The sequence below is a fragment of the Adelges cooleyi genome, unplaced genomic scaffold (assembly GCF_023614345.1).
Source record: "Adelges cooleyi isolate 19-005CV unplaced genomic scaffold, UGA_ACOO_1.1 ACOO_flye_CR_arks_rails_tigmint_CR_PRNA_30, whole genome shotgun sequence".
Taxonomy (NCBI): domain Eukaryota; kingdom Metazoa; phylum Arthropoda; class Insecta; order Hemiptera; family Adelgidae; genus Adelges; species Adelges cooleyi.
Window position 1 is genome coordinate 14184245 of NW_026095971.1, and position 17908 is coordinate 14202152.

General features: G+C 32.6%; 1 protein-coding gene across 3 annotated transcripts in view; it reads left to right on the forward strand.

Moving 5' to 3' along the window:
* Positions 1–17908, forward strand: part of LOC126838936 (protein unc-13 homolog B) — a 148663-nt gene that overhangs the window by 42046 nt on the left and 88709 nt on the right. For all 3 annotated transcript variants that reach the window (XM_050573743.1, XM_050573746.1, XM_050573744.1), the window contains 2 exons: positions 292–912; positions 3203–3802. In XM_050573743.1, coding sequence (XP_050429700.1) covers positions 292–912; positions 3203–3802 — 1221 coding nt within the window. The remainder of the gene's footprint in view (positions 1–291; positions 913–3202; positions 3803–17908) is intronic.

A 17908-nucleotide genomic window follows, 5' to 3' on the forward strand; every position in this document is an offset into this window, starting at 1 on the left:
TTAAAAAATATTAATAATTTGCGTTTAGATAATAATAATAATATAAATGGTATCGACGGTATTGACTAATAACCATTCAGCAAGGAATACATAGCTAAACGCTATTTGTGTCTATTACATTTTTTCATTGGCTTAAATTAACAAAATTGGTTTATAAAGTATAAAAATGGGAACCTTGAATCTTCAAGTAGGTATATAATGTAAATAATGACCATATTATTTTTTAAACCCTCATAATAAGAAATCCAATTATTTATTATTTTATTTGCTAAATAGTTTTGTGGTTTTCAGATTTATTATTCACCAAATCAAAGTTACGATTACCACGAAACGCAGTACGAGGTCGTATCGCCACCACCGGTGTCGTCTCAGCGACACAAACAGCTTCCTGAAATACCCACGAAAAGACAACCCTATATGGATTACTATTCGAACTCGTTTTACAGCGAACAACAACCACAAGTAACCAGTACGAAGAAAATGCTACCGCAAATCCCTCTGGCCCGGGCGAAGCAGTCGCCGTCGTTGTCGCAGACTTACCTGAAAATGTCACGCAGGAATAGTATCGATCAAAGGCCCAGTTCGTTGGACTACAAAGACGGCTATAACGAATGCACAGAAAGAACGAATTACAGCGAATACAACGACCCGGGGTACAATTATAACGGCAATGATCATCAGCCTGACCAACAGTTGTATGCACAAGACGGGGGCGTCAAAAATCAGTACGACAACTCGACCGATGATCACAGGGAGTTCGTCGAAGAGAAGAAGCCTGAAGGCGGAGAGTACAATCGGAGGGACACGTTCAAGAAGTTCTACCAGAGAACCGTAAAGCACTTGGAGAGTCCCAGAAACTTTTTTCAACAACAGCACACGGATTCGATGGAATCGCAAGACGACCACAAAGAGGTGACCGTCGTTTGTCTCTTAATGATTACAATAAATATGTGCAAATGCCCAGTTGGGCGTAAAATTACCATATATTGGAAATAAACGGATTAAAAGTTATAAGTATGGAATGAATTGGACTTTCCACGTACCATGATAGTTATTGGCCACTGTCCTATACGAATATTAAGGGAAATAGAGAGATAGACTACAATTAAATCTAATCGATAAACAATTTTAACGAATTTTTGTTTTTTAATTGATGATAAGAGAATCATGAAAATAATTAAATTTTGATTATTAGGAAATGTAGCATATAAACAGAGATGTCCTCCAGAAATGTTTTATCTCTCTATAAGCAATTCACATTAGTGATGGGAATGCGAAAATCCGGATTTCCACGAAAAAAACCATATTCAAGTCACTTAACAATCTTGTAAGTATTAAATATTTTTACAATATCAAGCTGTGTACCTAAGTAAGTAAAATATTTTTGATGAAACTGTAAAAATCAAACATAACAATACAAAGATAACTTGCTTTTAGATTTCGGATTTGTTAAAATCCAAAGTCTGAAAGCAATTAATAGCCAGTTAAGCGTTTTTTTTATTTTTCATCAAAACATTTTACTTAGGTACTGTGTACCAGCATTATATTGTAATAATATTTTATATTTATATTTTTATGTGGCCTAAATAGCGTTTTTAAAAATCCGGATTCCCATCACTAATTCACATATTAATAAATCTATGAATGGAAAGCTAGATTTTTAAGGGCCTGCTATCAAATAAATTACTTACATAGACACAGATCCATAATTCGGGTTAGAAATATCATGTCTTTAATTATATTTTAAATTTCTAAAATGAAACAATACCAATTTGAAAATGTATTTATTCCAATAATATTTGAAACTGTTAGTTTGTTAAAAACGTTTTTTAAGCGACCGTTTTTAATATTTCTAATTGTAATCTTAAATTTGAGTTTTACGTTATACGTTACTGATTTTGACAGTTGCATATAAAAATTTCTAAGGATAATTTATATTACATATATAACTATAATACTTACATCATTAAACATTTGTATAATATATTAATTTTTCGTTTGAAAAATAATGCAACAGAACTTATATGTCTTATATTTTAAAATTAAAATCATTAAACAAAATTCTACATACGGAATCGTCAACATTTTATTAAACCTTACGACTTTTATTTAAGTAATTATTAAACTTAAACAATAATCACTGTAAACAATTTAATAAAATATTAATTTTTGCTACCAATTATTTTAATGATCTGTATTTAAAGGTTATATTTTTACCATATATTTGCAATTGATAAAAATAGGTCCATGTGTTATTGATGTATAAAATTATAATTGTTGTATATGGTTATAGTTTTTCAATACCTTTTAATTTTATCGAATATAAAAAGAATAACAAAACAATCCTTACAAGTTTTTATTAGCTAACGATTTTAATGCAATACCCCAACCCCAGTAAGCAAAAAAATAATATATTTTTCAAAAGATCGTCAAAACGTTAGTTAATATTTTAATTTAATAGTAAAGATATAAAATCTACTTAAACCCTAAACCATAAAAATTATACACTTCTTGCGTACACGTGTTACGACAATTGTAGTGTTGTTGTCATCTTCAGCGCTAACAACAGACTCAATATTTTCAAACTTTTTGTCAAAATTTTTAAGATATCAATTCCTAATTGTTTGTTGCATATTCAAATTAACTTTTAATGTCTTTATCAATATTATAAAATATTCTGTGTGAACAATTATTGTTGTAGTGGTTTATTTTCTTTTAAGTATCTAATGGTTGCTGTAATTTACATGTTAAACGGTTTAAGTTTTAACTCATTTTTGCCAAAAAAAGGAACATTTGTCCTTTTAAATCCAATTTACAGATTTGTATTCTAAGACTCCGTTCAGTAGTCTGTAGCATAGCTGTAGGCAGTACAGTTTGTGGAGGAGAGAGAAATTAGTTATGCAGTATACAAATTATTAAACAAAAGCAGAAGACCTGCTAAGAACGCTGATTAGCATATTTTGACAAAATATCTAACTAATGAACTATTTTTATATGATTACGTATCTTCTTGCCACTTTATTAAATTTGTCATCTTTTTGCTTTATTCCACATAAATATGTTTGGACACTCAAATTTCCCCATTGCACTCATTGGATTCTTTACTCTTTCTTATATTTTGTCCTGAGCCTTATTCTATCTCCCTACAATCTTTTATAAAATGTTTTTATTACATAATTTATTGTATTATTGTATACTTCAGGAATCTTTCGAAACTGCTGTGTCGTCTATAAGCGTCTCGAACCGACGTTGGATGCAAGACGTGTCCTCCAAGCCTAGCAGCTACGAACAATATAAATCTTCCAAAGAAGAACCCGGTTCAATGGGTGGCAGTGCAGGTTACACCCTGAGAACGCAGGATTCCGTTGACAGCTATCAGGAAGATCTTATGCCCATCGAGGAACGGTTGGGCGAAGTACCAGAACCGACTAGAGTATTACCCGGCAATTCTTTAGTATCCGTTCCACCAATGGATATGTACTCCAGTCCTGTCAAACATTACTCCCCTACGGCGTCGTTGCAACAATCACAGCAGTTCCAGCCGTTTCAGCAGGTCCACCAGGTCCAGCACCAGCATCAACAACAGCAGCAGCTGCAACACGATGACGATGACTTGATGTTGGACGAAGACCGGGAAGACATGGACGACCACTTGGACATGCACGACGACCAGGAACTGCTGATGAACGACCAGGACGTGGTGAGACCAACAATCGTCGACCCGACGGCTCCGGAAGAAAAGGGTAACTTAGCACGGATGCGATGGCACAAAGCTTACAACAAAATCGTACATCAGCTAAACGTAAGTAGTTTTTGCGCTTGTTTTTAGTTAAAAAAAATTTCAGAGTGTATTCCCCAACTAGGTAAATCTATATATAGACTAGATATACAAATGGACAGATCGCCAAACAGTTGTTAAGACCAACAATGACACTTACGTGTCCATCGGTGTCGTTGCATACAAGTTATACATGAATATAATATGGGAAAGGGACAAAAAGTAGTAAACGACGACGGAGAACCGTTTCGTTTATTAATAATAAAAAGCACACTTTATTATACAAACCGACCCTTCGGTTTTGTTTTCGATGTGCACCTTAATAATGCGCTATAAATAATTTCCGGAATATCGTGTACACAGCATAAATACCCAGAACCATTGCAATGGGGCTAAAAACCGGATCAACCGAAGGTAATATATATATATATATGTGTGTGTGTGTGCATGTATATAAGTCGGTAAGCGGCTTTTGGCGATCAAGCGCTTTGTATGTTTCGACTAAGGGTGTAGAAAGAAAAAAATGTATGTATCTATAATAATAACCAAATCCCCAAACAAATTTCCGTTGTATGCATTAGATAAGCGGCGCTCCGCCCGCGTGTCAACAGCATGGCGGTAACTGCCTTTTGATAACCGATTTCACAAACGTGAAACGTCACATATATATATACTTTTTTTTATATGTATGAATACATTTACACATACAATCAAATGCCTCGCATTATTTGTTTAATATATGTATTTGTTTTTTTTACTACAAATAAGGTAATTGGCTCATGGTATCTAAGCATAACAGCAGTCTTTCAGTAGAATTATTAATGGCGTTTCAAACAAAAATATAAAAGTTTAATCTTTCGATCTCAATTGTCTTCTGTCCACGTCAGATAACATTTTGTTCTGTAATTCTTTTGGGGTTTGATGAATACTAACAAACGTGATTTTTCGTAGGTAGTTAAAAATTCTAGTTGATATCTTCGAAAGTCTTGCGTTTAACAACTCTATCCAAGTAATTAAAATTAAATTTTATAACGTTTCAACGTAATATTGGAACAGGCCTACACTATCGGGACTTAAACTTGGCCCATTGAGTTGTATAAATGTCTAAACATTTTTAACGAAAACACAAACTGTATTACGTTTTCTCCTCATGACCTTTTACACAAATTGTTTAACTCTAAGTTTCACTCGGCTTAAAGGATCGGTCTGATCTATATAGTCGATTTGCTTATAGAATTGTATTTTATAATAAATATTATTTACAATTCAGTATATTATTTATTTTCTCTGTGTACTAAATTCTCTGCGGGTGGTTATAAACTTAATTAATTGTTTTGTTGAAAAACGGGTGGGTGTACTGTATGTTTTCGATGATAAGTTTTTTCCATCTCGACTAGACGACCTCTAGCATGCTTGGGCTCTAACAATATTTTTTTTTGTGCCGTAAAATTTCATATTATCTTTATAACGAGGAGAGGAAAATCTTAAAACATATTTTAAGGCACCGTACAAATATGCGAACATGGTGATAATGGTATATGCGTTTGATCGTTAAAATTTGTTTATACAGTATTCTTTTCAAGTTCTGTAAGCCCCTGGTGATGTAGCTTATTCACAGAGAAATATTTTCAAGTATTGTCCGGTACTCAAATATATACAAACCTTTTTTTAGTTCTAGTCGGGAAAACCTGTCTTCTTCATAAAAAATATATGAACTCGAGTTTTCAATTTTGTAAGCACGTGTCGTTTTATGCGGGTATGACATTTTTCGGGTTATTGTTTGTACATGTGCTGTATTCGATCGCTTGATACTACCGAAAAGTTAAAAATCAATAAGTCATGCTCTCACGGCAATAATATTACACTGACATAAATAGTCAAATAATAACATTATTGTCATTACATCGTTTATATTGAATATTGATATTGATATGTGTATTTCTACAAACTACAGATTCGCATCAAAGCGTTTACTTGGACGTGATTTTATCACATTTAGTTATTTAAAGTTTTGTTTGTTGACATAATAATACAGTCACTTAACTGTACTGTTAACAACAGCAGTAGTCAATATTATTATTAATAGTATTATTGTATTATTTGTATGCCATCGCTCCTGGAAAAAAATTGCCACTAAATAACCAAAACTAACATCTTGCAAATATACGAGTATCAGTTCGAATCAAGAGTTTTAACTTTTACTTTTAGCGTACACTGATAACTTATTCAGCTATAATTCACACTGGTGAAAGTTTCCTGTGTTACATTTTATGTTTGCATATAAATATATTATTTTCGAAATAATTTGTTTTGTTGTAAACTAAAACTTAAAATAAATTTTTTTTTAAAAATGGGGTTTTATGTAAATAGTGACTAATCGATAACAAACTTTGAATAAATACTGCGCACGTCCAAAAATCTATGAATAAAATATGATTTTGTACTCGGCCAGTGTACAACGAGTAGCGTCACGCATAGGCTAATCGTCGATGGGGTGGTGAAGAAGTCGGAGGGGCCGGTGGTAGGAATTAGGTATTTTGGAAATTCAACAGCTCACATAAATCATGGATCGAGATTTCCTCTTTTATACGCGTGTATTTTCGGCGGTGCTAACGTTGAATATCAAAACCGTCGTATTCAGTACCCATTCTGCCTGTACTCAAAGAGGTAAAGTTTTGGGAAAACTCATACAATATGCTACCGCTGGCGTGGACAAACTGTTATCGATTACCGTGGCGATATAATATGCATGCTTTAAACTATCTACTGTGTTCGCTAAAAAAAAACGATAATACATATTTTAACATTAACATAGTATTAATTGTGTATTATAAATTATATGTAATAATATAATATATTGCGTACTGTAACGAAACACATAATTGAATAGGATTTCCTAACAAAAATAAGACAAACCTTTTTACATTTTTCGGTATGTCTAGTGGAATATTATAGCTGTACCTTATTGATAAACGACTCCTTTTAGTTGTATTTGTGTATTCCTAACCTTATTATTATATAGTAATATATATATATATATATTTATGCAAATTTAATTTATAGTATAATGCACATTACAATAAAAGTGACTTTATCATATTAAAACATCGAATTCGTCTAGAAACCATCATGAGATGATGGCAGCGTTGGGCCCTTAAGGCTTGTTAAGCTGATAATGATGATTATTATCATTTTAAAATGCGTTACAAATTTTACGGTCGTTTTTCCCCTGTTGTTTTCACATAGCGTTTTTATTAAAAATTAAAATTCCACTATGGTAGAAGAATCTGTGATTTTTTAACTTATTCCAAGAAGTTTGCTTGCCATTTTTCGGCCTATCTACCTCAGATTTACTGTATTGTGTTTGTCGGTGGTTAATTGGCATAATATCGTTCAGCGTTATCGATCATGGCCATTTGGAACCGACCGAAATTCAGGGTGTCATTAATTTGTTATGATGCGGCTTTCCCCGCCAACCCGAATGATGAATGGAGACGACGAGGGACGGGAAGGATAGTTTTTCATTTTTCATTTCATTTCACTATGCTATTGACACTTCCGGTTAATCTGGTTGTTATGGTATCGCCGCCAACAATGGCGAACCGTTATTGTGAATTAAATCATTCATACATACATGGCGGTGATGACGGAATCTCGTGATTTATTCCTTCGTATGCCAACCCCTGCTGTGCTTAAACTTTTAAAACATCAGTCGTCTACGGGAATGTATAGAGTAAACGATTTAAGTATGTGTCAAAGCTTAAACACAACATATATTATAAATTACAATAACAAATGGTCTAAACGCACGCGCCACACCACAAACATGTTTCCATACTTGTATCTTTATTATGCGCTTTCTTATTGTGTTTGTGAGTACAGTATGAACTTATTCTCAATAAATGCAACCTTTTTTTGGCACCTCCTATGATACTATTATATTTTCTGGGAAAGCTCCAGAAAACTACAACCTATTCTGATTAACACTGATTTTTTCTGGTACTAATTCAGATTTCTGGGCGTCCACTATACCTAATACCTGAAGCTCGGGCTGTCTACACAAACACAATGTTTTTTTACCGTAATCCAAACCGTTCTCTAGGGTAGAGACGACTTACAAAGCATCACTACAATATTGCGGTACACCGGTCACCGCACCGTAAATACTCAAAAGCGGCTTATCGCATTTTATACCAAAGCTTAACAATGTTGAAAGTAAAACAACTTTGTTGTTTTAATGAAAACTGAAAATTATAGTTGGTATGGTAGAGCTAAAGTTTTGAGCATACCGTTCTCGGAATTTAAAACATTTACGTACATTTCCGTGGGGTAAACAAACTAAACATTAAAGCATAATCCTTAAATAATATTTTATATACTTCTTAACAATGTCTGTTCGAATACATAGCTCTTATAATATTGCTTGATAAATGTAAATGTTTTTTTGTTTTGAGATATTAATATTCCGATTAGGAAAAAATAAATTTTTCTTTAGCGTCTTCAAACATCATATTTTACTGAATTTAATATAAACTAACAAATATAATGGGTAGGCAATGGTTATACAATTGAAAAATTAATTTATAGCCAATGACTGTACAACAAATAACACGAGACAAAAAACGACATTCACGGAATAGGTATAAGAAGCGATTGAGACGTTAGAACGGTGTTAGAGTTGAAAATTCAATTGTTTTATATTTAGCCTTAAAGTTAAGTTTATTAGTTAGTGTTTACATACAGTTTGCAGACATTAATAGGATTGGTAACAACCGAACTTTGATTAGTATCAAGTAGAGCTACCGATTACACGTGTAAGTAAATACACGTGTAACACGTTTAGTTCGAATTGACGTGTAAAAGTTTGTGTAATTATAAACACGTGTAGAAGTTCGTGTAGTTCGTGTGGTTAAAAGTACACGTGTACCTGCAACTACACGTATTCTTACAATTGTAAGTTTTAATAAGACCTCTAATTTTACGCGATACTATTCTTTAATTAATGGTTGTTACTAAGATAAAGTATTATAGCCATTAGGTCAAGCTAGTTGAATCTCGGGTCCTACACGTGTATTAAATACACGAACTTCTACACATGAATTCGAACTACACGAATTTCTACACGTCAGTTCGAACTACACCAACCTTGTCCTACACGTGTATTTACAATACACGTGTAGAATTGTCGGCTCTAGTATCAAGTTAAAATAAATTAACTGAGCATTTACAATAGTAGCGAAGCCACGTTGATAACAGGGAAATAATGTACCCTGACGTTTTTCCAATACGCCGCTTTGTATGCGCTTGGAAATGTTCGACTAGGTTGTTTTACTTTAAACGTTTTAATCTGTTAGATGACATATCTGCTCGACGTGCGTCTGTACCCTAGCAATTAGTAAACATCTGAAGGGTCAATGCTCATTGTGTTATTAGAACCGACCACGATAACAAGTGTCAGCAAAAATCACTTTGGCGTAAAGCGCTGATGGGAATGTTAATTTAAGTCACGATAAAAACGCTGACGGGCAAACGAATCGAAAATGTTATTGGAAAACGTCTCAGAAATTCATTCAATTGGACGGGTCATAAAGCAACTCGCCTTGTAGTATTTATGACTCTACGAAAACTTTTGTGTCTCTGTTTTATCCTATGTGGTCCGTTTCAAACTCTATTTATCTTGCAACACGAACGTGGGTGTTAAAGCAACATGTTGTATGTAAACCAATCGTAGAGCAGGAAAGGGCTAATGCCAAAAAACCAAATGTCAAAAAGGTTTACTAAAAAGATTGTGTTGAAACTGAAAAGGCACTAAAAGTCAATAGAGGTTACTCTACCAACAAATAACAGGCTTGCTTTTTTATAGTTTATTGTGTTTGATAAGAAGATGTATAAAGTTAAAAGAATTCAAATTACTTTATGATAAGCTTTTTTTCGGACAGAGATTTTGGTCAATTCCTTTTTGAAATATCTACTAGAATTACGGGAATAACAATTGCAAGGCTATTAAAATACTTATAACTATAGAAAATTTCATTTTTGCGACAATGTTTACAAGCGCTGTTTTGAATAATACGAATATTGCCAATGGCTAATTATGACCAGTTTTGTGTAGGGAGTGTTATGATATTTATCAGTAAAACTGTATAATATGTTACCGAATGTTATAAAGCGATCGTCATCAAAGTTGCGCTTGGCACATCGCACATCACCGCCGTACTTTTAAGACAACACACAAAGTCAAAGTCTCACGCGATGATGTTCTTGGAAAGCTAAAAGTTAATTTCGTGTTTTTTTTATACTTGTTATTGTTTTTCTTTCGCCATAAAACATCACAATACGCGGTATTAGCTCTAACTAGTTTCTCTTCGTCGAAAAAACAATAACGCTTCAAATTGGAGTGTGTACACAAGCAATTTCTATCGTTTCTGGCGTCATCGCCGTCAGCATAAAAAATACAAACACTTATTGAAACTGTTGTACATTTTTTTTGCCTATATTAACATAAAAACGAACGGCTTTTATTGCTTTTGCCCTAGCTAGTAACTATACATACTGTTTAGTATTCGGGACACGAATTCACCAATGGCTTTTAAAAGTCGTTAAAAACTTTGGCAGCAGACACGAGTGTGTGTGGTGTAAAATGATGTAGGATGCTCGTGACAACAGCCTAGAGAAGCGCCTGTCCATTTGCATTATGGCGTAGCGTTAGTGTCGTTGAAGAAAATAAAATATATTAATTAAACTTGGAACCATTTATATTTATATATTTTTATTTTGTATGTGTATGGTTATGACGAGAAAAAAAATTACTTATATACTATATCGATCCAGTACCAAAATATCATAGTGATATCATAATTGTTCAACTGTTTTATGTTATTACTTTTGTAAATTATAAGCCTTTGTTTAGTGCTAATTTGTTAAAGGACATATTTTATGCTAATGCATTTTTTAATTGTTTTTCTTTGATATTTAACCGACCAAATGCCTGTGTCTATACCTATCTTTATATTTACATAAGTAATATGCATGCCTAAGGAACGACACAGTGCGGTCAAAACTAATAGCGGACGTCAGTCCAAGAACTTTTACTCTCATCGTGGTCTTATTACTTGCGCATGATACTATAAACAGAGTACCTGTATAATAACTTATGAACAATTATATGTCCCAGCTTATTTTTTTATACTTTACCCTTAGTGTCTTTTCTGCAGACGTGAATTTCTCGTTTTCGTCACATTACCGTGTGCTGATCTCTAATACAGTTCACAAACTGTTGTTACTATTATTTTTTTATTATTTCGGAAGGGTTTCACGTCCGTTGAATTCAAAAAAATTAAAATTTCCTATGAGGTTTCCGCTTTTTAGACCATTACCGTGTGTCGGTTTTATATATAGTACCTTTTATAGCTTTGGTGCGTGCAATTTCTACTACTCCGCGGTTGTTACCTATAATAATTGTATGTATGTGTATATATTAACTGTCCTGAGTTGATGTGTTAGCCCACATTTCTGGGAAATTATTTTAGCAGCTTTCGTTCGTGCCGTATAATTACATAATATTATTCATATGGGCCGAATTTCGGTCGATCGTGACAAAGATAATTTTATGACGTCGAGTCGGATACGCCTTCGTCGTTGTAACAAGTTTTTGGCGGTCGAATAGATGTCTAAAGTCGCTCACAATAAAACCGTACTAACAGTCCCTAAACTAATAATATAGTAGATAGTACATTATACATTCAACAGATCACAGTACAAAGCTCATAAAATACGAACAACGCAGTCGACTCGAGGATCTCTTTTATTATTTAGACGCAGGCCCCAAGAAAGTCAATTCGGCGAAAGAGACATTATAGCCATTTTACAGTGTGCATCGATACCATTAACCTTAATGGACCGTGCGCCAAGGCTTTGCGGGCAACAGTTGGCTTTAAGGCCGGCGCGACAATAACGGTAGTATAGAATTAATTAAAGCACCCGTTATCGCATGACGGTCGACAGACATGTATGTATAAAAGCAGTTATTTTTTATTTTAACACACCCATACAAAACTAAAACATTTTCACTATTTACGCTTTCTGCCCTCGACTAAGGCTCATAATTAAAATTTGCCTATTACATTGAACCACCTACACTTTGCCGATTACCGTCCTATAACAAATAAAATAAGTGCAAGAAAAATAATTATTGTACAAGCATTTGATCGGATTGACACTTTTAGTGGACGACACTGCCCGCATTACTATAATGTATTAACTGTACACTTTAATTGATATCGAATAGAACAGTCATCAAACAATGCAAACTAAAACAATTGTGATAAACCTAGTTCAATTTCATGAAAATTATTTTGGAAATTATTAACACATAAATATGCAGAATACAGATTATTATCGAGCAAAGCGCTTAACTAGTAATGTTATTTCTTTAGTGTTTGTAGCATTTAGTCCTATTTTTCATTTTTGTATTTATTGCGATTTTATTGTATTCTTGCGATTGTTAAACGTGTTTTATCACTAAAAGAGAGGTTATAGGGTAAAGAAGAAACGAATAAAATGAATGTTTTTTCTGGTATTGACTTCTAATTTCTAATCGTTAATATTTGTTAGTGACAACTTTTTAAAAATTTACTTTTTACAATTTTATAAACTGGGACACGTTTAAGAACGATAAACAGCCAATAGCTTCGGCTTCAAAAATATCAGGTTCACTTTATTGGTACCTCTAAGTTGTTAGAATAAAAGAACGTTTATAGAAGAAGTTTTATAAAAATAAGGCTTATTTAAATCAGTTGTATTTTCAAGTATAAATGTTTGGCTCAAGATATAATTTTAATACTGAACTTCACGTGAGACTTTTATCATAAATATTGAGCTCTTTTAACGGTGTGTACTGTTTTGAAGTCGGCTCAAGTATTATTATTCATCGTATGGTGAGGATATAGTCGATGACTCTCAAAACGCGGGTTTAGTCTTGGTGTGTTTTAAGCCGACCGAAACCCGTTTTTGGAGTACTTTACCCATTTGCCCGACCGAGGAAATAGAATGTTTTTCCATCAAAAACGTTCGAGGGGGCTGCAGTATGTATTACCGAGTGCGTATAGCAGTTGAGGAGGAGTGTATGTTTCTGTGAATATGGATGACACGTCATACCGAATACATCTTTGCAATTTCATTAAATTATGCTAAACATCCTACCCGACTGTAGTCACGCCATATGATTTAACTGTCTCACATAGTATTGCAATATATTAGTATACATACAAATGTGTAGATCATAATATTGTAATTTAACTGCGTTGTATTAATCTTACTGTGTGTTCGGCCGCATGCGCGTTAGGCTTATAGCTCATGGCGAATAGACAATGATGACCCTCCGAAACATTTCCTACACACCACTCATTAACGTGCAGGTATAAACGTATATGACCCACTTAAGTATACACGTATAACATACTGGGTCGGTGGTGTGAATGGTAAAAAACTGGCCAACACTTTCCACGTTGACTTTACGTTATGCGTAAAAAGTTGTCGACGTTTTTGTCAATAATAATTTGATACAAAACATTTTTTTTATAGTTTTCTCTTTTTTTCGCCTCATATTTTGTATACCCTAATCTCTTATTTTAATATCCAAAATGACAATTAAAGAAAAATGTTAGCTCATATATTATAAAAGTTATGAATATTTTTACTAAAAAATATAATATAATGACACAAGTTAAAATGTTTATAATATTTCTGATACTGTTATATTTTTTTTTACTGTAAAACAACTATGAAAGAAATCATCTCAATAATTACTGAATTTCACTATGTTGCAAATGCATAATACATTGTTTATCTAGAAAAAAACTCAGTCTGTCTTTAGCGCTGAAGATAACAACATTGTTGCCGAAATAGGTCGTATACGCGGAGAGTATATAATTTTTTAGGGTTAAGGGTTTTAAATATTATTTTATTCATAATATATTGCACTATTAATAAATTATCACGCAAGCGACGTATCTTCTTAATAGAGTTTTTAATTAAACATTTGAGTTATTTAATTTGTTTTAGAGTTTTATAAAATACATACTACTAAATGTATAAATTTATGTTACTCATGGACTGAAAATATGATAATTTACGGAATAATAAAGCGGAACGAAGAAGGTGATTCATAATATTGTGATTGTATAGGATACAACATTATGGATGATATGTGTATGTGTAGTGTGTACTGCATACATGTGTACGGAAATGTAACGCCACTGTGACAAATGCGGGTTGTATGCAATTGAGCCGCGGTCGACTTAACCGTCACAAACGCGCTTATACATAATATATTTACAAATCGGTCTCCGACTATGCTGTGTGTTAACATATTTTAAATAAAATATAATTTTACACGAACCCGTACCGGGTAGACCACGATTTATGATGCATGGACCTACACGTTTCCGGGTCAACCATTTCTGTACTTACACCGCCTCCGCCCCTAAAAATAGATATACTGCGGACTTTGCGAGAAACCGCCCAACGCCGCGGTTAGCGTAGTGGCTGTCGTTAATTGGACGTTTAACCGTTGAGTATAAATAATGTAGATAAAATTACGAAAATTTGTATTAAAAAAAAAAAAAAACAAACTAGCGAAGCCGAAAAACTTAAATTATTATTTATGGATTAATGGCCCTCCTCCTCAATGATATTTCAAAAATACACCATGGCTGCATTAATTCGATTGCGGATTTTTGGGCAGCTTGAAGTAATTTTTAAGAGAACCTAAATCATTCTAAGTCCCCCGTTCTAATGTTAGCCATTGCGTAAAACGCATAAAATATTTAAATCCTGTGGTTAAGGTATTATATTGTGCGCTTCCACAATGCAAAAAGTTTATTGAGTATGAAACGTCGAATAAGCTTTTTTAAACGGCTCAAAAGATCCAATTACCGCTAGCTTTGAACGAATTTTGGTATATGAGGAAGAGATAAAATGTCAGCGACAGTATTGTATCGGTTACCGGCTGATGCTATTGTATAGATTACAGAACGTTATGTGACGGTGTTTATATTGACTTGATCATTTATAAACGGTCTGACCACAAGAATAACAGCAACGAATATATATAAATTATGGTTTACCTTCATTGTGATTATGCATTTTTTTATAGTGGTTAAAATCGAAAGTATCATAATTATAATTTGTATTACTGGCTAAAATATTGTATAATTAAGACTATACAATACTATATTTATTAGTTAATAAACAAATAAAAAAATAGTATATAATTGAAAAAAAAAACGCGAAAACGTTAGTTTTGTACTATTTAAACAATAGTGACAAACCTAGTGGTATGTTTTCAATTCAAATAAGGGAAAGTTATATATCACACTATATCATACGGGCTTCTCTTCCTTTCACGTATGGTAATGAAGCCTTAAAAATAAACAAAAACAATAATAAAAATCATACCTAATGTGGACCAATGTAGACATTTTGTAAAATATAATTGACATAATTGCGTAAAAGCCCACCCCAGATAAATGAGAGAAGAAGAATTGAAAAAATGCCTTTTATAGAGTTTTAGTAGACATATTTTTTTCGTTTTACTAATGAAAATAAATCATTTTTGGTTGTATTTTTTGTCCTTTAATTATTTTTTACGAAATATGTTTGAAAATAATAAGTATGTGCTGCGCAGCCCGGTTAAGGCATTATTCTTTTGTTATTTCGTAATCGATATGCTTACTATATAACGTTAGCCTTTGAAATAGGAAATAATTTGACAAGAAAATGTAGAATCCTACGCTTTTAAAATAAAAAAAACAATATTCTTTGAAATGATTGTGTTTCAATTGTCTCATGCAACACCTAGTATGTCAACTATATTATGTAGCCGTGTTTTTATTGATCAGGTTTTTTTTATGTTTTAGGTGAATTTATATATATTCGGTAGCAAGTGCTGTCTCTTGCAACTTAATAAATAGACAAGAGACCGATATACATATATAAGGCAGATACTTGATGTAATATTTTTGTGCGAAGGATGAAGAGAGAGAGTTTACGTTGTCTTAAGTCTTAACGTTCTTATCCTTCCGTTACATTAGCATCAGCTGCGAAAAGACCGTCTGGCTTATAAAACTCTTTAGTTTGATGAAAAAATACAACGCGGCACGCCCACAACGTACATAATAATAATATTATATAAGCTCAAATATACAATTGCATTACTCGGTTATGGGGTTTTCGACATTTGCAGCAAAATTCCGAAATACTTTTACTATATTCATCCTTGAGACAGCTACAAAAAAAAAATTCAATTACAACTCTCAATAAATAAATAACATATGATTTGGCAATTTATAAAAATATAATTTGTCCAATTACGAGTTATATTTTTTTAAATTCAGTATCGAACAAAACACGATTGTAATAATAAAACAAAAAAGCAAATACGGTGTGGTTGGTGCATAAATATGTACATATTTTGTGTGTTTCTCTCAATTTTGAAGAGGAAGAGATGAAGTTTTTACATTTTTAGCCTAATAAAGTATCTTTCATGTACGATTACTGATCTATAGACTATATGAAGAAATCGGTCCAGTGGTTGTGGTTTAGGAGATATCTCTGGACCAGACAAAAAAAAAACGAAAAATTGTAAAACTAATACCCACTTAACTCTTAATCGAAGTTAAAAATACAAATATATTTCGTCATATTGTAATTTGCACGCTATAACTCGATTAAGTGTTATAGTTACTACTATGAACGTAGAGCGAAAATAACGGTTTATGAACATTAAAATGTTAACGGACAGGCAAGGTTACGAGTTAAAACAAATAAAAATACATCATTTTAAAAGGCAAAAACGTTGACATTTTTTGCGATTTGTATTGCTTTTTATAAAAAAAAAATTTCCAACTATTTAAAAATGTGGCAGATTTTAATGTAGTAATAATAACAATGTATCTACTTCGACATCAAAAAACGAATACAGTGCTCGTATTTTGGAGAACAGTGCAGAGAACCAAACGAAAAGTGAAACGGCATTTGAGTAAGGCAGAAGAATATCGCCAACAATACCGTTTGACTATAGCATTTGCCATATGACGTTAACGTACGACCCACGAGAGAGTGGTTTAACGGAATCTGTATCAGTACTTTGGCCGATTTCAATAAAACATTTCCATTGTTACAATATATATATATATACATTGTTTTCCCTATACACCGACCGCAATAGTAATGTATTTTCGCAAACAAAAAGTAAAAAAGTCTTTGACGAAATAGTCAAGTAAAAAAAAAGAAGAGTTTTGTCTCGATGATCGGCTTATCTCTCCCCCCTTCTCTTCTCCATAAAATGGTTGATCAAGAGCTTTGTTCCGAGACCGTTCGTGCGTGCGACATCAATTATTAAATTTGCTATTGAGTTAATTTTGAAACAAGACACAAACTTATCAGAGTGTTTGTAGTAGGTATTTTTTATTTTTTTGTACTAAACAATATTAAGCATTTTAGTAACTTGGGCCAGAATAAATAAAAAATACTTACACTAACTAGTTAGTTTTATTGTTCTTGGTGTTTTCGTGGGGTATAGAGACAAAAATACGGCCGTCGTATATTTTATCCGATTTTTTCTATCAACAAATTATTGCTCAATATTAGTATATTGCGTATTAATACTTTTTTTCTCGGTTAAATTTCAAAACTTAACTATACTCTTTTTAAACTCTCCTCATTAATGTTCGGGGAATAATATGTATTTCAAATAATATTATGGTAGTAACATTATCAATTTTAACTTCTACAGTCCAGAGTATAATTTAATAATTGTTTCATTAAATAAGAATATTACATTTCGTGTTGTTAAGGTGACTATAATTTTGAATCTGTAGTTAATTATTAAGTCTCCTAAGTCTTAGCACATCCTTATATTATAATATAGTTAAACTTACGGCTCGTGATAGGATTTACGGTTTTCAAAAGATGTTTAAGCAGGTAAAAAACGTTCAGAATATTTTTTAAAGTTCGTCTTATCGTTTTCTATATGATTTATTTAAGCGCAGTTTTTTTAATGGCATATTAAAAGTTTCCGTTTTTACAAACTCAGTCATTTTACCATTTTTCCAGGCATTTACAATAACT